We start from the raw sequence: 24,981 nt of genomic DNA on the forward strand, positions 1-24,981 counted from the left end.
ATATAAAATAACTAATCCTTTGTAAAGTTATATTTCACTTCTGTGCAATACATCGGACCAAACCTGTAATATGTGTAAAATAGAAATTCAATACATTTTTTTTTGCCAGTTTTTATTTACAGCCTGAAATCATGATTTTGAAAACATGAATTGATTTGAACAATTTACATTAAAACATTGGATCATTACTAAAACTCATGAGGAATATTAAATCATTGCCCAGCCCCAGATGATAGACAAAAAAATTAAAATATGAACGTTTTTATAAATATAGTCTTATATCATTTAATTTAATTTAAAAAATGCAGTAGTTTATAAAAAACATTTTTGTATTTTAAAAAAACCTGCAAGAATTATTTCAAATAATCTGTGCAGACAATCGAACGAAAAAATCACGTTAACATAACTTCTTTGGCATAATTCAGGTTAGACTTCTAGTACTAAACACTGAGAAACAGACTTCCCAAATTTAAAAAAATATTGTCAGACAAACATCCTGCAGCACATTAATCATTCCTTTTTGACTTTGTTTCTGGAAAAAAATATTTGCCACAAAACCTTCATTGCATAAATAAAAACTGCAAAAACTAGAAAAACGACTGCAAGCAAAAAGGCCACCACATCGATCGAATGGTACTGGATCTTGGACATCTTGTAAGACTCTGTCCTAAGATGTGCTGCTCCCTTGTTCCTCATCACAAACTCGATCCAGAACATGGCCTTGTCCAGTGGTTTCATGGGCTGGTCTCTGTGCAGGTTAGACAGCACCCTCATCTTCTCCCTGTAGGTTGGGTCATAGAGTACCTCCTTCAGCACCTCCAGGAAGTTGTCTTTGTTTACAGTTGCAATGTCCAGGACTTGGGCCACACCTCTTGCTTTCATCCTGAAGAAGTTGTCAGGCTGGTCAAACATGAGGGGCAGGCCCACAAGGGGTACACCGTGGTAGATGGCCTCCTGGAGTCCATTGGTGCCTCCGTGGGCCACAAACAATTTGGTCTTGGGGTGACCCAGGAGGTCGTTTTGAGGTAACCATTCCAAAAGTAAGGTGTTGTTGCCGAGGGTTGATGGTCTTTTGCCTTTGTGCCTCCAGATCACCTTCTGAGGAAGTTGGGCAAAAGCAGCAGCAATGTCCTCAGTAATGTCCTCAGGAAGTTTTGCCACCAGGGTTCCCAAAGTCATAACGATAACACCATGTTCACCAGAGCTCTGGACAAAGTCTTCTAATTCTTTAGACAGGGGCTTGGAGGGTTTGCACTGAAATCCTGACATGTAGACAATGTTTGGCATTGTGGGTCTTGGAAACTCAAAGGTAAAATCGTTCCTCATTAGCCAGATGTCCGCTGCCTGAAAAAGGTCCATGTAATGAACATCATTTCCAAAGTAACGCTGGATAAATTGTTTGTAGCTGGAATCTGTTACATACCAAGTTTGAAAACAAATATAGAAAAAGTATGTTAAGTTCTTAACCCGCTGGAGGAAATTCATCTTGTCAGTCAGCTCTGCCCCTGGTATTGGGACATATGAAAAGGGGGAAGGTGCAATTGCATGATGTGCCTCACCCTGAACAGTCCACCTCACATTGAGGACAAGTGGAAGACCCAAACGATGACCAATAAGCACCCCTGTACCGATCGCAGGGTCTGTCAGAACTAATTCATACTTGGCATCATTCAGGCTCTGCATCAGTTGGGTATTCTCAAACATCTCCCCTACCATTGCAAGCATTTGCAAGTTCATCTGATAGAACTGTTCCACCAGTTCATACTCCAGGGATAAACGCGCCCAAAGTGAAGCACCTTCCCGACGCATGCTCAGCATTTTGGTTACAAATATCCCAAAGCCTTCTTCATCAAAGCCAGCAGCAGAATTTATTGTGATGGACTTGTAGTAAGGGGACTCTGTCTTGATGTACCAGCTGTCTGATGGCCGTATAACTGTGATTTCGTGACCTCTGGAGTGAAGCTCTTCGACGAGGACTTTCATGTTGATCCAATGGCTTCCATCCACAGGGACAACCAAGATTTTCCCTGAATTGACCAAGGGTGAAGAGCAGAGCAGCACTGCAAGTGCCGTCAAGATTGGTCGGTACATCTCTGAAAGAAAATCTGACAAGAGATGTGATAATGTTAGATCTTCCAGATTTCAAAAGGCTTTGCATTTCTGAATATCCAACTTATGCTTCAGCTTAACAAATAATTGAACATAAATCTGGTTTCTGAGCTAATTTGCGAACTATGGCTAGTGGTTTATAAGAGGACACGACTTACCATGTTACAGAGGTTCTGAACCTAATGATGAACTAAAACTGTATATAAGATATTGGTTGGATAAAGATGTACAATATTTGTTACAAGGTTAAGGATCTTTAAGAGACTGCAAGCAGTGTCATCATCAAAGCTGCTAAGCAAAGTAGGAGTTGTGAGTAATCTAGCTTCCAGACAACAGGCTCAATTGACTTGGTTATTTTAGCTACAATTCGGAGAAACTTCAAAAATAACAAGATAATTACTGTAAATTTGGCATATGTGTGTGTAAGGTTTTTTTTTAACCTCACTTATTTCCAACTAATTGTTGGGACATTTCAGTTTGCAAAAGGGCACCTTGTTCTTGTGTTTGTTTGACAATTAAAGGCTCTGATGATTTAGTCAAAGGGAAAGGGGCATTCAATTATAAGATTTTGATACAAAACTGGTCAAAGATTACAACATAAATGTCTTGTGTAAAAATATGTTTTCAATTACCCCTGTAAAATGTAGGAAAACGTTTTTAAACAGGAAGTACAAACTTAAAATCTGTCATATAGCACATGCTTTCTTCAAGGCTGTACATCTGATTAGTTACATTTGTATTAGTGGAAAATATCAGAAAGTATCTGAATTCACAACTGCATGAAAAAACAAGCATAATATATAGGGTTGGAAAATAAAGTTATAGTCATTTTTATTATATTAAAGGGGACCTATCATGCAAAATGCACTTTTGTACGTCTTTTATACATGAATATGTGTCCCCGGTGTTCCAGGGAACTCACCAAGTGTCAGAAAACACAACCCTCTCTATTTTCCTCCATACCCAAATCTCTAAAAAAGGGGCTGCAACGGATCTGATAAAAACTGATCCAGATTTGAACACTTCAATGACGTCACAGAAGTGGCGCTACGGCTATTGGGCCAACTCCACCAATCAGGAGGAGACAGCCACGGCCATTGCCGTTCGAAAGCGCTGGAGACAATGTAGTACATATGCCAGGCCTGTAGGTGGTGCTGTTCTCACAGAATCAGCCCTTGCAAAAACAGGGGATGAGCGAAATGAGGCATGGCTAAAATGCATGATCTGTTTGGTATTTTGAAAAAATATGCCTTATATAGGTATGGTCCTACACTATATTATTATAATATAGCATGATAGGTCCACTTTAACAAAGATATGTGGATGAGTCCACGAATGCACAGATGGCATGTGTTTATCACCATTTTAGATGTCCACACAGGTTCACACGGACCTTCGCAGGCAGGGGCAGCAGCAACCTTGCCCCTCTGCAAATGAATATGCAAATGCTTAACCACTTATTTATTTTCAATCATCAATTTCTAATTTTAATCGATTAAGCTAAAAGCCAACTGCATTCTAAGTCTTGCCAGCTCAAGTAAACATGATTATTGACACAACGGCAACCTTTTCCAGCTCTGAGGATCAACAACACTAACAGTTAAGTTATGGAGTGTGGACTGGTACTTGGAGAGGTCCCAGTTCACCTCCTGAGCCCTACCGTGGTGCCCTTGAGCAAGGCACCGGACATCCCCCCACCCCCCCACTCCCCATTGCTCCCCGGGCGCTGTACAATAGCTGCCCACTGCTCCTAATACTAGGATGGGTAAACAGCAGAGAACACATTTCACTGTGTGTGCTGTGTGCATGAACATGTGTGACCATTAAAGAGGGTTTCATCCCTCCAATTCTATCTATCTATCTAAGAGCACAGTGTGTTTTTTAGTAGTTTCAGAAGTGCAGAAAAAACAAAGCTGAAGCACACCACTACAAGGCTTTCTATGAAGGATTTGCAGCAAACTGAAGCACACTGCTTCAAATCTTACATAACGTCCTGATTCCCTGATTATACAACACAGGCACAATGTGTGGGAATTCCTGCCGCTTATTCCCAGGAGTTTTACAAAAGCTGTTTTGATGTGGTAAATGTTCTCTCTCTCTCAGGTTTCACAGCTTTGTGTGTCAGTAATAATAGGTTTTAAACTAGGAACGGTATATAAAAGCAGCTGCCTTTTGTACTTACAAGGACAAATGTCAATCAAGCTTATTGCATTATGTTGCAAAGAAGCACAACTGTTAGATTTATAATAATATTAGTAATTATTTTTTTCAGTTTCATTTGTCTCAATGACCATACTTGTGTACTACTACTGATAATAATAATAATAATAATAATAATAATAATAATAATAATAATAATAATAATAATAATAATAATAATAATAATAATAATAATAATAATAATAATAGTAATAATAATAATAGTAATAATAATAATAAAATATAATAAAAACAAATAATAATAATGGCATATAAATATGGTACATTTGATTATAAAAATACAAAATTATATATGAGTAAAGGCTTACACTTTATGATGTGTGCTCTTTATAGCAACAATACAACTTTTCATTACTATTGAAGAACGGAGAGTTTAGTGCAATTCATTTAAAGGCCCAATACGACTTGTTATAAATAAAAAAGTACGCGCTCTGCATAAGGAAAGAAAAGGTCCTGACTCTGACATTACTGCCAACAGGAAACGTGAGACAATTGCAAGAGCTGATAGTAGGGATGCTCCGATCGCCAATTTTGGGGCCGATCGCCGATCGCCGGAATCAGTATCTGCCGATACCGATCGCCGATCCGATCGAGTGGGCGGGGCCTAAATGGAAGATTTAAACATCACTTTAAATCTTCCATTTAAAGTGATGTTTAAAACTCAGTTAATGGGGCTCATTCACTGGAGCTTCCACAAACAACAATCAACTTAATTATTACATTCAAATTATGTATATTATTCAAGTTTACATTCACTTTGGATAATAACACGGGAGAAATGAGCAAGCTCTCTTTTCCTCTCTCTCCCTCTCTCTCTCCCCCGCTCTCCCTCTCCTGACAGCCCGTCAGTATCGTCTCATGCAGCTCGCTGATCCAGTAATGTGTGAGGCCGACAGTGAAGAATAAACATATTTATAACTAGTTTAGCTTGTTCCAGAGGTAGATAAAATAGCTCCACCCGCCCATCACAGCGGGTGGAGCTGCAGGATCTCTGCTTCACACACACGTTGCATACCGCTATTTTACTGTCTTTTTCGGACACCTTAAAATAATGCCAGACCGGTGAAACCATTTTGGCGAGCTTGTTTTGCCGCGTACAGAGAAAAGTGTCATGTATTTTACGTCATGCGATCGGCCCTCGCGATCGGCATGTTTAGAGAGCACCGATCGATCGGTAGAGAGTGAGTATTGGCAGATCTCGATCGGTGACCGATCGATCGGAGCATCCCTAGCTGATAGGCATCTGTTTTAAATACAAGTACTAAGAACACTAAGTTATTTGACTCTGGGTCTCATTGTGCTTTCCCGTTGCTTCGACTGCTCATCTATAACTATAAACTTAGATTGTCTTTCATGTTTTATAAGCTAAACCTTAAAAATACTATAGTTCAAGGTATGTTGTTCAAAGCATTCTAACTGCTGTCAATAGAAAACATCTGGAAGTCTTTGTACCTGACCGTAGCATTCATCTGCTAGTACTCAGGGTTTACTCTTTGCAAGCCCATATACATCACAGTAATACTCACACCATGCTACACACAAATGAAAACGTACTGAAATCATTAGCAAAAAGTAATATACCTATTCTAGCCCCAAACACTTACCGAGAGCGTCCCGGTCAACGGAGTTCACGAGCTTGTTTGTGCGTTCCTCCTTCAAAGCAAACGGATGGCCGACTGTTCTCCAGCTCTGTGAGATACTGCAGCTCGGAGGGTGTGGGCACTGAACAGGACTAAAGTTCAGAGTGTGTGGTGTGCTCCAGTAGCAGTTTAGTTACACAAAGGAGAGCTAAATCTACGGCAGTCTCACGTAACAAACTCAGACTTTGACCTTAAAGATGTAGTTCTGAGATAACTCTGTGGAGGGCAAATAAATATGATAAACTAAATTAAACTGTGTTTCCTACACCGTATCCATTCTGTAAACACTGCATTTTTGGCGATTACCTCGAAGTACCTCGATTATGCCTTTCTTTTTGTCTGCAGAATTCATTAGTCATTTTATGATTAAAGGGGCCCTATCATGCTCATTTTCATGTTCCATAATTGTTTTTGGTGCCTCTCCTGGGACTCTACTGGAAGGACTACAATGGAGGTGTTTCAGGCAGGGGGGGAGTGTGTGGGAGAGAAACTCCCTCTGGATAGAACTTTGGGATTTTAGCCTTTGCAGACCATTAACATGCACAAAAACCTACATAACACACTACAGGGAAGGTAAACGCCCACAAAAGCATAATAGGGCCTCTTTGAAGAAAATGAAAAACTCAGAGGAAGAAATAATAAACATTGAATTGTGTAGATAAAATACAACTAAGAGTCAAAGTGTTTTATTATTTCTGTTTCAAAATAAGTATTGGATAAAAAAATAAGTAACAAAAGAACCTTACAACCGCACAAACCGGTTAAAAAAGAAACAAAAAATCCCCAAAAATAAAATGCAAATCTGGAAAGAATGAACATACATACAGTACATACAGTAGATTAGTTTTAGTCAAGTTATGCAATCTGGGTTATTAGCCTGTAACCAAACAGTGTGGTAATACATGAACTACATAACCTTGTTTGTTGACTTTAAACTTTACCCTTGGACTAAATGTGAACTACAATGCAGCTTCATTTAAAGCTGAATGTATTTGTCCATTCTGACACTCTACACTAAAATGATTGTTGTTTGAAGAAAAAGAGCTTTCTATTTCTACATGAAACAAATGCATGAAAAAGTGGTGCCCCTTGCTTATCAGTGAGGATGATAACGTAAAAGATGATAGTGATGAGCCATGATAGCCTGTAGTGTACACTATCAATGATTCGAAAGTGTAGGCTAAAGCTAACAGTTAATTTTGCAGTTAGCCAGCTAAACATTTGATTAAATAGTATTAATAATATTACAAAACTTAACTAACATTCCTTCTGAACTCTCTCTGTAGAGTAAAGACTAGGTTACTGGTGGTGCCTCATTTAACTCACAGCATTTTCTTAATTATTTCCCTCCTGTAACTTATTCAAAAGCATTAAAATAACAGATCACTTTGATTGATGTTATATGAACCCAATTGAAGTGAATTGCTTAAAGGTCCCATGTCATGGCCATTTCTACTGATCATAATTCCATTGTTGAGGTATACTAGAATAGATTTATATTGTGCAATGTTCCAAACTCACATTGGTTTCTCATACAGCATCTCTGTATAGTACGTGTATTCACTCTCTGTCCTAAACGGCTTGTTGGAGCTCCTGCCCCCCCCCCCCTCCCTGTGAGCCCATTGGCCGTCTGCGAGACACAGCGAAACCCAGCCCAAAACCAGCCCGAACACACACACACACACACACCCGCAGCCTGGCTGGGAGTTTGTGTGTGTGCTCACACACCGACTCACAGCCTCGCCGCGTCCCACCGTCTCAGGGAGGAGAAATCGGCGGAGCTGCAGCTGAGAAAAGAGTGTGTGTGTGTGTGTGTGTGTGTGTGTGTGTGTGTGTGTGTGTGTGTGTGTGTGTGTGTGTGTGTGTGTGTGTGTGTGTGTGTGTGTGTGTGTGTGTGTTGTGTGTGTGTGTGTGTGTGTGTGTGTGTGTGTGTGTGTGTGTGTGTGTGTGTGTGTGTGTGTGTGTGCCAATCCACGGACTTAACCTAACAGCTCCGCGGACGTCACGTAACGGCTCCACGGATTGGTCCATTTGGACCAATGGGTCCATTTGGGTATGGGCACGTCACTGTACCCAGGAAGAAAAAGAGAAATCTCCAACGAGGCGTTCTGGGGCAGCATAGACAGGTATTTTCTGTGTTAGAGTTTTACTCGCTACAGGGTGTACTTTGAGGGTTTTTGACTCTGCAGACCGTTTACATGCACAAAAACCTTCATAACACACAAGGGGACGGGTAATAACTGGAAAAGCATGACATGGGAGCTTTAATGTTCATGTTGTTTTGGAACAGGTGGCTCAGATCAACATATTGCACCTTTTAAATAAGAACCAGTAAACTTATCCTTTCCTATTAAACTTGCTGATACCTTATAATTTGATAGGCTGAACATTGGACTCACACACATTGGTACAAGTTCATAATCATTCCTCCTTTTCCTCTCTTCTTCTTCTATCTCCAGCCCCACAGACTAGAAGTCCTGGCAGTAGCCGGGCAGCCAGCATGGCGCCATCCCCGTCCCTCTCCAGGGGCTCTGAGACTGCCGGAACCCTGCTTTCTCCCAACAGCACCCTGAACACACCGTGTAATGACAGATCCCAACCTCATCTGAACCTGGACCCCCTGTCTACTGATGAAGATGGAAGCTGCTACACCGAGCTGTACCCCGGCCCCCAGAGCTACGTGGAGAGGCTGCGGGTGGAGGAAGGGTCATTGGGCATTGATCCACTGAGGGCCGAGGACAGGGGCTTTTACTTCTCGCCATCGGTGGAGACGGTATCTTCTTTTAAACCGAACAGGTACCAGTCGTCACTGATGCCTAAGGAGAATAAGCCTTTGGAGATGGGCATCCTGCGGAGGGTGAAGGAGCTGCTGTCGGAGGTCGACCCCAGGACAGCGGCCAAACATATCACCAAGGCTGACTGCATGGTACTGATGGAAATCAATACTTTAGTTCAACAGTGGCTAACATTGCTATTTTAATATGAAAAGAGTTGAAGGCAGCTGTTTTACAGGATGCTCTCAGATAAATCACCAACCAAAAATGACCCTCATACAGGAGTGTGTACATTTGTCTGTGTTTTCGCAGGTAGCAAGAATTCTGGAGGTGACTCCAGAGGTGCAAAGGATGATGGGAGTTAGTTCAGGGATGGAGTTTCTAACGTTGCCACATGGCCAACAGATGAGGCTGGATCTATTGGAGAGGTGAGTAAGGATTCATAAATCCTGGACCCTTCTTTCTCCAGTCAACCTCATCCAACAAGTACTTGGGTCCAGCAGAGGATACACTATACTATTTGACCAAGTATAGAAAGAGCCTGTAAACATTAAGTACACTTGTACAAGACATAGTGGCATCTAGTGGGGAGATTTCAGATTGCAACCAACTGAACACCCTTTGGTGCAACCTTCCCAAGCATGGCCTTCAGATACATTGGATATGTGAAAGGCCACTACTCTGTGGAAGTCAAGCCCCCAGGAAGTGCGGCAGACGTTGAAGCAAATTTTCGACTTATGTGTCAGCCTGTAACATTATTGTGCCCAAACTTTTTCCAATTGACTTACATTGTTAAACCAACAATTGTATAGCCCTTAATTATATGGTGGAATGGTGGAAGGTACACCACCATTTGCCCAAGAACCATACTTTAGCACTATTTCGACATACTTGTTCTTTATCTTTTAATCTTCTTTAAATGTCACCTATTATGCCAAATCCACGTTTTCATGTCTCTTCTACATCACCATGTGTCCCCTCTGTGAAAAGAGATTCTGAAAGTTTCAGGAACAAAGATTCTCTCTCTTTTTGTCCTGATCCATTTATATAAAAACCTGTCTGAAAATGAGCTGATCAGATGTTGGCCACTTTATGATGTCATAACGATGTTTTGGCTTATGTAACCATTAGCCAATCACCAACCAAGGTACCCCCCCCCACCTTATCACCTGAATCTCCTCCTCGAGCACCATTGAGTTCTTTGTAACCAAATATCTCTGAGGGGCGTGGGGAGTGGCTCCTTATTTTCATCTAAAGTAACAGACAGGGAATCAGCACTTTGGAAACAGGGCTGAAACAGAGGGGATTATGGGATGCTGCAATGATCTGTTTGGTATTACGAGCCAAACACTTCAGAGACATGTTTGTATATATCTGAGACCTATAATATATTGATGAAAAACAGTATAATAGGGGACCTTTAAAAGTGTACTTCACTGCATTTTGCAGGCAATTGATGTATTTTTAACACCACCAAATGTATTTAACACTCATAGTGGTATGCTTTTAGGAAATTATGCAATACTGTACTACTATTTCTACCAACTATCTCAAATTGGCTCAGTATTCGATATCCGATACATTAAGCTAATAATACTTCTGTATCTTTACTTTGCATTCAGGACTTTACTTGTTATAGAGTATTTGAAGACAAAAGGAGTACTTCATCCACCTCTATATTTACCTCCCAAAGCAATTTATGATTTTGTGTCATGCTCCTCCCTGGTGAAATATGGCTGATGTGACCATATTAATGTGATTTTCACTAAATGTTAGAAACTCCCCCTGTCTGCAGGTTGCAAACCATGTCCATCATGTTGGCTGTGGATGTGTTGGGCTGCACAGGGACGACTGAGGAGAGGGCGGGCCTGCTGCATAAAATCATCCAAATAGCAGCTGAGCTCAAGAGCACCATGGGCAACATGTTTGGCTTCACCGCCGTCATGAGAGCTTTAGAGCTACCGCAGGTAAACACACATCATATAACCTAGATAGTCATCTGGAAAACAATTCAAGCAATTAGCCATCAGAGGCTGTAAGTTACAGTGATTTACAACAGTTAAGGGCCGTTGTTAAGCATAAAGCGCAGTGGAGTACATATACTTAGCAATATTTCTTAAGGGTCCCTAGTATGCTCCTTTACAGGTTCATATTTGTATTTAGTGTCTCTACTGTGACATGTTTCCATGCTTTAATGTTCATTTTTTCTTTTTTTTTCTCATACTGCCTGTGCTGCAGCACTTCATTTCACCCTCTGTCTGAAACCAGAGCTTCAGAACCAGAACTGCCTACAGATGTCCCGCCCCTTAGCCTATCATGTACAATGTGTTGGAGCACTAGCCAATAGAACCGTTAGTGTTACATAGTGACATCACTATGTTACAGAAGTAAACAAAGGAGTCCAATGGAGACAGGGGGGGTGGGGGGGAGTGTGTAGGAGAGAAACTACCTATGGTGGGAACTTTGGAATTTTAGCCTTTGCAGACCATTAACATGCACAAAAACCTATATAACACACTACAGGAGAGGGAAAACCCCAAAAAGCATTATAGCTCACCATAGCTCACGGAACAGAAAACATATTCCCTGGTGGGCAAAAACGACAATACCATTTAAAAATGGTTGGTACACAGGCAAATAGTTTCAAGTTTCAAGGCTTTATTGTCATTTGCACATTAGCTACAGTGTAGATAATGAAGTACTTAGGTCACAGGCTCCTCCAACAGTGCAAAATATATATAGGACATAAAGATTTGAGATTAGCACGATAACCATGGAGTAATTTGGTGGTGTGGTAGAGTGTAAAAATAGCTGGTAGAAGAGTAGCAGACCATAGTTTCACAGATTTCTTCATAAAATCAAAGAATCCCTGTCCTCTTGAGAGTGCGGGTCAATCACCTTTTTAGTTGATATATTGTTGTTTTTTATTGATCTGTGGGGCATTATAGGTGAAGTTGATTGTTATCAGGACACAGAATTCCCTGCTATTCAAATATAAATCCCTGTATCTATGTGTTTCTTTCGCCCGCATTTGGGTTTTTTAGGGACAAAAACTATGCAGGGATACCAGTATCACTGTCGCAGCTTCTTTTTTAAACACGTTTGAAAGTAGCCTAGGCTAAAGGACAAGAACCATGTGTTTTATAACCTGAAGTATAACTTGTTACCCACTGGAGATAACAAATAAAAAGCATTGTACTTTGATAATACTGCAATATGACTTTTGATTGCCTATTAACCCTAACTGTGTCCTTCATGTCAAGTTAGCTATCTACGATCCCTTATCTTTATAGCAGCAGAGGAAGTAACTGTCCGTAATAGGATATGTCATTAGGTGTTTTTAATCAAGCTTGTATTGTGCACTGAGCTGTATGATGCCCCCAAAAACATTTTTTGAGATAACATAGCAATGTTGTGCAAAATTACATACACTTATCCCATGTCAGAATTAACACTTCTAACAAAAGAAAAAAAAGAAGATATATACTTTTTAATACTGAAAACCTTCTTATACTTTCTCACTAAAATCATACTTAGCATCACATGTAAAATCCCTGTTCAAAGGTTTTTTTCCTTGAGATTAACCATCAAACACATTTTATGTACCAAATACTACTATACTATTATAAAACACTATAGAAGTAAGATATTCTTTTTAATTTCGCTCAAATACCAGTGTGAGCTAAATTAGATATATTGAACTGTCCTTTTTCTTAACTTTTCTGTTGTCTTTCCTTCGCATCTTTTGTCCTGGTTTGACCTGTTTGTATAGAATATAGCATAAAATCACCCAAAGAAATACCTTTTAATCCAATTGAATTCTTTGCCACAAGTTGTACTTATCTTCTTGGCATTTATGGTCAATCGACCTCATTTTCACAGAGTTAAACCTTTTTAGAGTTTAAAAAGGCAAACATTTGAATTATTTTGACTACTACTACTACTACTACTACTACTTGAGAGGAAAGGAACATAGAGAATGTTTCTGGATTGTCACAGACAATCCAGAAAATGTCACTAGTATAGTACTATTATGCTCATTTGCAGGTTTAATATGTGTATATTGTGCCTCTCCTGTGACATGTCTCCATGCTTTAATGGTCAAAAAGCTCTTTATTTTTCTCATACTGCCTGTGCTGCAGCACCTCTTTTCACCCTCTGTCTGAAACCAGAGCCCAGTCTGCTCTGATTGGTTAGCTGGCCGGCTCTGTTGTGAGTGATCAACAGCTTTGATATGTCCCGCCCCTTAGCTTATCACGTACAATGTGTTGGAGCGCTAGCCAATAGAAGCACAAGTGTTAACTGGTTATGTCATTATGTTACCGAAGTAAACAAAGGACTACAATCCAACTGATCAGGCAGGAAGAGAGTGTGTGGGAGAGAAACTCCCTCTGGTGTGAACTTTGGGAAATGCAGACCAAACCTATAACGCACTACAGGAAAGATGAAACCCCCAAAAAGCACAATAGGGCCCCTTTAAGTTTGATACTTCTCAGTCCTCAGTTTGAATCTTTGGTTCCCCTGCATGTGGATGCACTGATACCAGGTTTTAATGGAGGCGTTTTTCTGTCTCTCAGGTGTGCCGTCTGGAGCAGACCTGGACGGCGTTACGGCAGCGACACACAGAGGGCGCTATTCTCTACGAGAAAACTCTAAGGCCCTTTATGAAGAGTCTGAATGACGGGAGAGGTAGGGGTCCCATTTAACAAAAAACACGTACTATTATTCAATCATTGAAATATGATTTATATACCCAAATGTCACAAATTACAAATTTGTCTGATCTGGCTTTACAGTGTGTACAGCATTACTAGGGGCTGGTTGAAGGTAAGCCTGAGCCAGCCCAAACTATATGCTTTATCAAAAAGGAAACCATTAAGGGCGTTGAAGGCTAAGAGAAGAATTTGAAATTGTATTCTGTATTTTATAAGGAGCATGTGCAGTGCAGCTAATACAGCAGTAATATGATCTTGTTTCCCAGTGTTTGTCAATACACATGCGCAGCAGTAGACTTTTTGATACAGCCGGAAAATCCAGCCTTGAAGTAAAAAATGCAAAGTCTAGTTTTTTTCAGCAAATGTTTTGTGTGGCCTGATTTTTGCAATGTTAACTCTGTATATGTCTGTCCTCCAGAAAGCTGTCCGCTGTCCAACACCAGCTTCCCCCACGTCCTACCCCTCCTTTCTCTGCTGGAGAAGAGCATGGCGGTGGGTGAGGGGACAGAGCCGTGGGAGGTGGCGGAAGCCGGGGTGGATGTGGTCATGTTCCACCTGGGGGCGGCGAGGACCATCGCTCAGCTCGGGGGAATCTACCGCTCCAACGCTGAGAGCAAACTACAAGGTAAGAGAGTAGAGAGAGATGCGCTGTTGATCAAAACTTGTCAGAATTCAAGACATTGCTGAGTAGCAGACATTTTGCAAATACTTTGAAGACTTTGAACTTTCTGACTTTGGTCGCTAATGGTGGTGATAACAAAAAATATATAGTTTCCTTATGCAACATAGTGACATCACTATGTTACATTTCTATTGGCTAGCACTTTTACACATTGTACATGACACGCGGTTGGCCAATCACAACAGAGCTAACCAATCAGAGCAGACTGGGCTCTGGTTTCAGACAGAGGGTGAAAAGAGGTGCTGCAGCACAGGCAGTATGAGAAAAATAAAGAGCTTGTTGAACATTAAAGCATGGAGACATGTCACAGGAGAGACACTACATACTGATATGACCTGAAAGTGAGCAGAATAAAGCCCCTTTAATACTTTTTATTTAACTGAATTATATCGCTTTTAACGTAATAATACAATTATGTCAACTCTGATGACAAAATAAATTGAATTGAATTCAACTTGTCTCTGTACTGTTTTTTTGTTTAGTTTTTTTATTAAACATTTACACAGCCAGAGGAGTGAGATGTCTGTTTCCAAGTTGTGTTTCTCCTGAATTTAGTATTAAAATAATGTATTTATTTTCTAAATAAGGTTAAAACTTATAAACTAAGAAAATCAGTTATTGAAATCAAATTGTGAACTCTGCAGTCGATCCACTGATGGTAACCCCTTCTTGATTGATTGCAGGTTTTCAGGGTCAGGCGGAGGTCCTGGAGCTCTTCCTGACCGATTTCCAGATGAGGCTGCTTTGGGGGAGCAGGGGAGCCGAGGAGAGCCAAGTTCTGCGATACGCCAAGTTTGACCAGGTGCTGACCGCCTTGTCCAACAGGCTTGAGCCACCTGTCAGACCACGCTGACCCCAGACCTGTTATTGAATAACTGTTTTATCCGGGATGAGTGCTTTGTGTCCTTACAAAATCACTTTATTCTCATTTACCATTCAGCTTATTTACCAGCCAGAGAACTTCATCTAGCCCGTATAGAACCAAAATGTGAAGGGAATATATCAGTGTAAATATGTGCAACTGTGTCGAGTTATTTTGCTTTTCTTCTGCAGAAGAAACAGGAAGTCATGGTAAATAGTTTCTGAAATGAGGCTGTGCCTTGGTCTGTTAGCTTAATGTATAGCAATGTTTTTATGTCTTCCTGAAGGCTGGACCTTCCTTAACAAAAAGACCATACAAAGTGTGTGTCATATTGTACAACGCAATAACAGAATAACATTTTATCTCCATTTTCAATATTATGTTCATCATCATGTGTTTATCATAAGGATATTCTAATGTGAAGTAAATACATAATGTGATGTAATTAGTGGTATTGTAACCAGTGCTAGGGTCAGTTCACAACTCTTTTGTTTAAACTTCCCTTTTCTTACTCATTACTCTTACTTCTTTTAATACCACTATATGAATTGGAAGTGATTGAACTGACTCTAACCACACACGCACAGTACACAGGTACAGATCATGTCCATAACCTTATTAATAATGTCTAATATTTATCTGAAATGTAAATAAACATGTTTACCTCACTGTTTGGCTAATACTGTCACATTGTCTGTCAGTTACAAGTGAGAATAAATGTGGGGTTTTTAATGTTCTTTGAGGTGATGAAATTGAGGTTGCAAATTGATCTGTATTGTTGCTAGATTTTGTGTGTATTTGGAATAAAGCACAAGGGGAATATATCACAACAACCTTTCCAAAATCAGGCCAAGTTTTTCAGATCAGTTTTTCCAGTCGGGCCAATTTAATGAATATATTAAATTCATTAAAGGTCCCATACCATGGCCATTTCTACTGATCATAATTCCATTGTTGAGGTCTACTAGAATAGATTTATATTGTTCAATGTTCCAAAAACACATTGGTTTCGACCAGTGGCGTAACCAGGTTGTGATTGGCCCCGGTGCAAATATTGTTTTGCCCCCCCCCCCCGGAAAACAAAGAATGGAACAGGCTAGCAAGTGTGCAGGTGTGCGTCATATGAGAGGCCCCGCCTTACATTTTCCACCACAGATTTATGGAAATTGGTCCGTGCGCAAAGCATTGTGGGGATTTTAAGACCGCGGAGTCTACACATGTGCAGCCTCGAAATTTCTCCAAACGAAGTACGCCGGGCTCGGTAGATTTCCAAGTATGCTGGACATTGGAACAGTACTTTGGCGGCACTCGATGACGTAGTATGCTTGAAATAGTGGCTCTGCAGCAGCTTTACTCGCGATTGAGAAACACCCCCTGTGTGCGGAGATCCGCGGAGCCGCGGCTGAGAAAAGATAAGGCTGAGTGAGTGTGTGTGTGTGCGGAGCTCAGCGGATTGGTCCATTTGGTCGGCGTTACGTCACTATGGCCAGGAAGAAAAAAATGGAAAAAGAAAATCTCCAACGAGGCGGTCTGGGGCAGCATAGACAGGTATTTTCTGTGTTAGAGTTTTACTCGCTACAGGGTGTACTTTGAGGGTTTGTGACTTTGCAGACCGTTTACATGCATAAAAAGCTAACACACAAGGGGACGGGTAATAACCGGAAAAGCATGACATGGGACCTTTAAACAACACTATGGCTCCATAAAAGATCATTTTTACATTAATAGCACCCTCTACTGTATAAATTACCTTTTTCGATAAGGTTTTATTTTTAGGGTGCATTATTTCTATAAAACATTACAGTTTATTATAAAAATAACTGTCTAATTTTCTGGTTTAATTATTTATTGCTTATCTGATATTACAACAACGCTTCAACATTTTACCATAATGTCCAACATCATCTCATACATAATATTTGTTATATCACTTGTGTAATAAAATACTGCTACACATAAAGTGATAAGTATAGTGATTATCTTTCCAGATGTTGTGTTTATCCGCTGTGCATTCTGGACTGTGACTGTGATCCTCCAACGTGGCCAACACACGATACGACCGGTTCCAGATGCTTTCTGGGAAATGAAGTCGTTACTGTCATTTCTGGTTCGTGTTTCTGGACGGCTTCCTCGAAATTAAGAAACTACAAAACTAACCGGTTGTCGTTATCAGAAGGTCCATTCCGGTTTCCTGTCTGCCAGCAGGCAGCCAAAATGTTGGCCATCCTATCTGTGCTGCTTTTATACCTTTTTAACCCCGTTTTTGGTGTTTGGTATCAGAATGTCTACTGCAGCATATCAGAAAGCTGTGAGTGCGACTTTAAGCCACATATCAGAGGTAAGACCAGATATGTATGTCGTAGCTTGCTCAGGTTAAGTAACGGGTGCTGCTTTCTGTCAGTCAGCTGGCTTAGTTTAACATGTAAAGTATCTATAGGGAGGTTGTTTCAACAGTAATTGTGTCATACATTATATGTTTTGTTCGTGTACTGAAACTGTAAAAGAACTGAGGTTGTCACGAAGAGCTACCTTATACTATAGTCATGTTAGCTGTTATGCTAGCTAGCATAACACAGGATGTGTTCTCTCATATTTAACATTGCAGATACTGTTTAAATAGATTGGAACAAATCATTGTTTTGCAAGTAGCTAAGTCTTATCTGTAGCTGAATAGTGTTATTATAGTGTTGAAAATGTGACACTTAAACAGTATTTGTTGAGAAAATCTAATTCAATTTGGCAATCTAGACATACAAAGTCCAATTCAAAGCAACAGATATCCTGAGCTTGAAAATGATCTTTTTGGATTTTGTTTAGAGGGTTATAAATGACCAAATTCATGGGACAGAAGCCGTAAGGATCGTCATTTTATTTAACATCATCAGCCATAAGGAATTCCCCCAAAAAGTCAATGTAGTAGTGTTTTCCTGTCTTTAAAGGTCTTTTAGCTCCGGGTAAAGACAAATAAGTGTTGAGATTAACTTAACCAATAATTTAACAATAACATGAAAAAAATCTTTATTCCCTTCATTTCAGATCTGGAGTGGGACCTTTACAAGAATGTTTATGGACAACATCTGGCTCAGGACATAGTGTCAGAGGAGGTGGCGAAGTTCCTTCAGAATAAAAGCCCCGAGCGGCCCCTGGTGCTGTCTTTCCATGGCTCCTCTGGGACGGGGAAGACCATGGTCAGCTCCATGCTGGGAAATCATCTGTACAGCTCTGCGATGAGCAGCCCGTACGTCCATCAGTTTGTTCCCACGCTGCACTTCCCCTTACCTGACCGAGTCAAGGAATACAGGGTATGGTCATTAGGCAGTGTTAATCTTGATCTCATCATCATGAGTATAATCAAAGATAAGAAACAATTAGGTGTGTCTTTATTAGTGGTGGGAATTGATTAAAGAATGCAATGGCGTTAATCACAATAATGATCTGTGATTAATCATGATTAATTGTTTGCAGGAGGAGTTGAAGAGTTGGGTGCAGGGGAACCTGACGGAGTGTGCTCGCTCCGTCTTCTTTTTTGACGAGATGGAGAAGATGCCTCCAGGTCTCATCGATGTTTTGGAGCCTTTCCTTGGTCCCTCCCACGTTGTGTTTCGCACGAACTACCGGAAGGCCATCTACGTCTTCATCGGGTACACACACACACACACACACACACACACACACACACACACACACACACGGGGGTGTAACAGTACACAGAAGTCACTGTTCAGTGCAAGTTTGTTATAGAAGGAAAAATGAATGCATGAGGATATATTTATTTTCATTTATTTTAAACAGACTACTGTTCAAGGTTAAATGTACGGCGGCCGACAGGTGCATGTGTTACTACAGCCAAAAAACACTTCCTTAGGAGAAATGCACTGCACTTAAAAAACAATGTAAATATAAAAACACAAATGTGCCAAAACACATGCAAATGAAAAAATACTATTGATCTGATTACATCTGATAATGATGGACTACAGAAATAAGAGTTCACAGTGACTGAACTGTCACCTCCATGAGAGAGACGAGCTGTTAAAATGTCCTATGACTTCCAACGGAAAATAGTTCCCTAATTATAAAACGTGAAAAATGTTTGTGACTCAGTGTGTTATGTGTGTGTTCCCCGCAGGACCAGCGGAGAGGAGGTGATTAACAGAGTGGCTTTAGAGAACCGGCAGGCGGGGCAGGAGAGGGAGGACATCCAGCTGGACCACCTGCAGGAAGCCATCGCACAGGCGGTCTACAACAGCACAACAAGTGAGTGTCCTTTGATATTTAACTGTAAAATATTCAGAGAGGTATACGGACTGAAGAGTTGCTATATGTAAATGTGTATCCTAATAAGAAGCCTTCTCAGTGGAATGCACAATAATGAGCTAAATGTTGGAAACACTGATACCCTTTTTCCAAGAGGCAGTTCTTACCATACTTTGAGTCACAACCCCTTTGTTATCATTGTAATGGCAACAAGTCCTTACTACCTACTTATACAAAAGCAATTTATGGTGAATAATTCATATTCCATAGGTTTCCCGGTTAATATCCTGTTACGTCACGCCAAAAATAATACAAGAATCATTTTGTTTGTATCCTCTAAATCTTGCTATCGATTAGTCAGACTGGCTTGGGTTTGCTATGCTAACATCATCCATGGAGGAAGAGCGAAACTTCACATGACACTATCCTTTATTTTAGCTTTTCTCGCTAAATCTCCCGTTCATTCTCTTTTACCGAACTGTACAAATATTAATTAAAGCGACAAAGGCACTGGTGGACCAGTCAGAGTGAGGGACTAGTTTCATGCGGCAGCTGGCGCGAGGACACGCTAAGCTATATGCGGGTTGAGGTTGTAGCCACGTCTCTCTGAAATCAGTATAAATGATTTCTTGCAATTCAATCTACCTTCTTAAGTTTAATAGTACCTTAAGTTGTAGTCTAAGTAGTCTGCCACTTTTGTTATTGTGAGAGATTTTCAGTGTGGGGGAGAGAGAATTCCCTCTGGAGGGAAGTTTGGGATTTTAGCCTTTGCAGACCATTTACATGCACAAAATACCTACAAATTACAGCATAGGGAAGGGGGCCTCTTTAAGTGTATCACAAGTTGAAAAAGCTGCTGACCAGACTAGCCCCAGCACAGAACTAGAACGGAATTAATTCCAGTGGAAAAGGGCTCTCCTGAACCACGCTAGGTGTCTGTCAGTTGAAGGAAACTAAAGTGAGCTTCTCTCTCCAGGCGGCTTCTTCCAGTCCAGCGTGATCCAGCAGAAGCTCATCACCAGCTTCGTCCCCTTCCTGCCGCTGAGCCGACGCCACGTGGAGCGCTGCGTCCGCTCGCAGCTCTGCCAGCGGGGCAGCTGCGGCCGCACGGACGTGGTGGAGGCAGTAGGGGGCGACATGCTCTACACCCCCGCCCAGGGACAGTACTTCTCCACCACCGGCTGTAAGGCAGTCCCCGCCAAAATCAACCTCTTTCTGTGAGCCAAGGTGCAATCTGATTGTTGATTTCTAAGGAGCGAAAGGCTTTGAGGTGAGTCAGTGAAGAAGAACAGAGTCTGTCCCTCACATGGAGGTCAGAGCAGCGTCTCCGGAGCAGCATCGAGGAGTCCTCCTGCACAGGGGAATTTAAATCACAGCTTCCTGTATTCAAAGCATGCTAAGGTTCCTAGAAAGCGTCGTTGGTACACGTCAAACTCTGAACATTATTCAGTGTCAAAACCAGGATTTCTGCCACGCTCTACCTCAAACAATTCCTTTAATTGATGAACTCTAAAGGTGGTCCAGGTTTCAGCTGCAGTTGGGTTAACATCAGTTATGTCTTAAAGACTATTTATTCAGTATTTATTTAACTTTTACCAATGCCCTCCTTTCACTTTTATACAGAGCACACATTTCACTCCCACTTCCCCTGCAGGATCCCCCCACAGCAGCTGGAGACTAAGTGCCTTCTGGGAGTTTTACTAAAATGGATCAAAAGGCTCAGAAAACGGTTGTTAAATTAAAAACTTCTGAATGTTTTAATGTGTTATGGAAAATATATTTTCATGAGCTGAGACAATTTACTACTTACTACTCTACTACTTTGATTACTACAACTCACTTTGCATGTGAGATGCAATTCCATGAGACAAATTCAAAACCAGAGTTTTAGGCAATATGTTCAGAAAATGTTTTAGCTATCATTGGTGCTGAACCAAATCTAATACATGTTATTAGAAATATACAATAACTATAAGGTTATCCACCAATATATTACCTTAAATAAGAACACATTATCATTGAAATAGCAGCTGCTTTTTAATAAATGTCATTCAGATTGGATTTCCTCCATCTGGAATTAAGAGTGTCATGTCTATTTTTAAAGACATCAACAAGGAGGAAGAAATCTAAAGACCTAAGAAGGGCTTTACTTGATATAGTGTTGTTGTGGATGTTGTAGTTTTTAGAGATCATCATGTCTGCCACCAGAGGGCAGTAAAGACTTCCTTTTGCCAAGAGTGTGAAGCAGAGTTCACAAAAGAATTCAATGATGTGTAGTTTAATGAATGTAAAATGTATTGTAAGGATGTTGCCTGTGTGTTTAATCACACTCAAAATGCACTTTACTTCTATGAAGGGTACAATGGATCCGACATGGAGCCTGGAAACTCTAACCAGACTCCATGCAAAAATCTGTCGTTTTTTTGTATCTATTTTTCCTCTGCCTCTGAAGCCCAGACGGTAAGAGTATACTATTAGTGGAATGTAGTTTATTTTATTTTTTTAACCCTGCCAATAAATGACATTCTCTCGTTTTAAGTCTCACAATGAGGAGCAGACATTGTTTACAGGGTTGTTACATGAGCACTGAGTAACCAGTTTCAGCCGCTGAAGTGCCTGGATGCTGGTAACTAAAGCTAAATGCAAATGTCTGGTACTATAGTGTAATGAAAGAATAAAATCTCCAAACGCACAACAAAACAATGTTCTGTTTTCTTTCTGACATTCAAAAAACATTTCCATTTAATACACAGCATGTTTGTCTAATGTCATTTTTAGGTAGTCCTACAGTACGGCTGCTGACAGGCCCAAAGCAACTCCATCAGGAGAAACGCGCTGCAGTTTCAAAAATGATGCAAATATAAAAACACGAATGTGCCAAAACACATGCAAAGGAAAAAACATCTTCACCAACTTGACAAAACATGCGCAGTGTTTAATGAAAGCACTGCATAAAGGAAATGCTACAAATAAAAAAGAGCTAATAAAAATGCTGATGGCTGATTGGTCGTGCTTTTTATAGTACTACGGCTTCCACAGATGACATTTTGTATGGATTTTTGTCAAAGCATTTAATATATTCATTGCTATCGGGATGTTAAGAGCATTCCATGGAATATAACAAAAAGTGTATCTCGAGCCGGTTTCTCAAACTTACCTACCCCACCTTTAAGTACTTCTTATCTCTCATAGCTCTCTCTTATATTCTCTTTAAGTTGTAACCAAATACGAAAAGTCATGCAGATGGAGAAGCTTCTGTTTTGATCAGCATGAGGTTTTTATAAAAGATGATTTGTGTATATAACCAACTTGTTCTTAAATGAAAGGCACTCTGGTACTGTAGTACGGTGGCCGACAGGTGCAAACGCATTGGCAGTTAGTCTGTTTCATAATTTCAAGTGTTTTGTCCGTTTATTAGAAATGACTCAGCAAACTACTTTAGCTAGCTAGCTCACAGCAGGAAGTGGCAGATTTGTTTTCCGGCTGTGTATTTTCAAATTCTAGCGCACTCGAGCTGGTTTCTCCAAAATGACCTACCCCACCTTTAATTGATCCCAATTTGGGAAATGTTTGCGTTGCAGCAGCATAAAAAGATAAGGCATTGTACATTAGAGAAATTAAAAGACTACAAATAAACAATCCAAAATGTAAACATCTCAAATAGAAATACAATTGCATTAAATAAGTAGGAAATATATATGTTGAAATACAAATATACAGTAACAAAATATAAAGCATAGATTAAGTGTGTAAGGAATCGAATATGAAATTGAATTGAAAAGGGACATTAGTGTATGTTGATGCATGTTGCTCTTCGCCACCTGTCTCTGATGGTGAGGAGTGGAGCTGCTGTTTGTCACAGCTGAACAGGAAGCAGAGGAGATGTGATCTCTCTATCTCCTTCAGCAGGAAATTAATACTTTCTCCATCGGAAATGAACAGGTGTCAGAGGTCTTTCAGGTGTGTGTGTGTGTGTGCGTGCGTGCGTGTGTGTGTTTTCCTATGAACTTCTAATGTCCCCCATAGGGCTGGTCAATTGTCACTGATGATTGATTTGATTGGAAAAAACAAATAAATGATGATCACTCAAATGTTTTTGAGATTAAAAATGCATCCTTAAGGTCGAATCCTGCAGGAAAAGGAACAGAGGAAGTAAGATGTCTGTTGTGAGGACGTGATTAAAAATATTTTTATGGAATTGTTTTGAGCCGTTGTCAAATCAAATCAAATCAAGTTTTATTTATAAAGCACATTTAAAAGCGATTTTTGGTCGAGCCAAAGTGCTGTACATGTAATAAAAACACATTACTACAATCACAATAAAAGACAATAAATTACAACAGATATATATATTTAAAAAAAAACACAAGGAAAAGTCAGGAGTCGTGCTCCGCTCTAACTAGAAGGCCAGAGAGAAGAAGTGTGTTTTTAGTTGTAATGTGTTTGCACCTGTCGGCCACCATATTTAAGTGTTTAGAACAATTTCATATAACTACAGAATCCTCTAAGGGTTATATGTTTTTTTGTTTTTACTTTTGTGTTTCCTCCCAATACTTTTTGCATTCCCCTTAAACTTAAGGACACTTGGCGCATTGTTCAAGTTTTATGACGCACTGCCAGAAGACTGCATAATCTACAGAAATGGAGATGGTATGATGCCTTGTATCATGCAGGTAACCTGGTGACCATATCATGGTAATATCTGCTACCCATCACTCCTCCTCAATTGGTGTCATCAAACTTTCTGCCACCTTTATGTTCCCCTATTAAAACACATTGGTTTGGTTCTTTTAAGTTCAAGTCTTTCCCTAAAATCCAAGAGGAATATACAAAAATAAATGGGATTCTTTTACTTTTATAGGGCTTTTATTGTGAAAGGAAAGAGCAGAAGGAGTGGATCTGTTATGCTCTGCCTTTATTGGTGTAAAAGTCAAGTTTGCCATCTTGGTTACTGAGCCACCGCTTTGGGATCATCATAAATATAAGGAACACCACAACATTATTGGTTATGGACTTTATTTGTTTTGCAAAAGCTCAGAAAAATGTACCTGTTACCAACAAAAAAACTTGTTTTCAGTCGTGATGCCTAGTATTCGCTTTCTGTGTGAAAATATTGAATGATTAAAAGAAAAACAAGGTGTTTCTCACTTTGAACACCTCTTTAGATTAGTACCTCACAACAGCCCTGACTTTAGCCGCGTTCACACCGGAGTACTTTTCACCGTACTTTTCGCGTTTAGTTCCGTTAGTACCCCTTATGTCGAGTTCACACCAAAAAGAGCACTTCATCTCGGGAACTTTTACCCCCATTTTTAGTGCCTGCTGAGAGATGGTACTTTCCTGGGGGGAAAAAGTGCCCCAGTTCTGATTTGGTGGGCGAATTGCAAACCACGCCTCGTACAACTCTGAAATGTTTTGTAGAGCCGCCATTTTATTATCCTCGCATTATTAGCATTAGCATTAGCATTAGCCCAGTGCACAAACGCAGAGAGACTAACTTATGGCAACACAAAAGAAAACATGGGAGCGGTGGAGATGAGGAGGTGTCGGCGTTCTGGTGATTTACTCGGAAGGCTTCAGTAGAAGCTGCTGGGAGTCCCAGCAGCTTCTACTGAAGCCAGTCCCCAACTCAGGGGACTTCCGGCCGGGGACTCCGGGTGGCAGTATACTCCGTGAAGTTGTTTGCGGCCTGCCAGTAAACCCAAAGCAGAAGAAGAAGAAG

The 24,981-nt window shown here is 40.4% G+C and overlaps 3 protein-coding genes across 4 annotated transcripts in view; 2 read left to right on the forward strand and 1 right to left on the reverse strand.

Moving 5' to 3' along the window:
- The window catches only part of sh2d3cb (SH2 domain containing 3Cb), a 50,337-nt gene extending 34,662 nt beyond the window's left edge, over positions 1-15,675 (forward strand). For both annotated transcript variants that reach the window (XM_034117750.1, XM_034117751.1), the window contains 6 exons: positions 8,429-8,895; positions 9,056-9,171; positions 10,539-10,710; positions 13,321-13,432; positions 13,877-14,083; positions 14,824-15,675. In XM_034117750.1, coding sequence (XP_033973641.1) covers positions 8,429-8,895; positions 9,056-9,171; positions 10,539-10,710; positions 13,321-13,432; positions 13,877-14,083; positions 14,824-14,993 — 1,244 coding nt within the window. In that variant the 3' untranslated portion in view covers positions 14,994-15,675. The remainder of the gene's footprint in view (positions 1-8,428; positions 8,896-9,055; positions 9,172-10,538; positions 10,711-13,320; positions 13,433-13,876; positions 14,084-14,823) is intronic.
- LOC117472514 (UDP-glucuronosyltransferase 2B31-like) lies at positions 81-6,421 on the reverse strand. Its single transcript, XM_034117755.1, has 2 exons — positions 5,934-6,421; positions 81-2,105 (listed from the first exon to the last, which is right to left on the reverse strand). Exon 2 carries the CDS (start codon positions 2,089-2,091, stop codon positions 511-513), a length of 1,581 nt encoding a protein of 526 aa, XP_033973646.1. The 5' UTR covers positions 2,092-2,105; positions 5,934-6,421; the 3' UTR covers positions 81-510.
- A 1,504-nt stretch (positions 15,676-17,179) lies between the features above and the next one.
- tor2a (torsin family 2, member A) lies at positions 17,180-21,016 on the forward strand. The gene is made up of 5 exons (XM_034118751.1): positions 17,180-17,340; positions 18,039-18,304; positions 18,468-18,643; positions 19,132-19,259; positions 20,236-21,016. Exons 1-5 carry the CDS (start codon positions 17,217-17,219, stop codon positions 20,478-20,480), a joined length of 939 nt encoding a protein of 312 aa, XP_033974642.1. The 5' UTR covers positions 17,180-17,216; the 3' UTR covers positions 20,481-21,016.
- The last annotated feature ends 3,965 nt before the right edge of the window (positions 21,017-24,981 follow it).

The sequence above is a fragment of the Trematomus bernacchii genome, unplaced genomic scaffold (assembly GCF_902827165.1).
Source record: "Trematomus bernacchii unplaced genomic scaffold, fTreBer1.1, whole genome shotgun sequence".
Taxonomy (NCBI): Eukaryota; Metazoa; Chordata; class Actinopteri; order Perciformes; family Nototheniidae; genus Trematomus; species Trematomus bernacchii.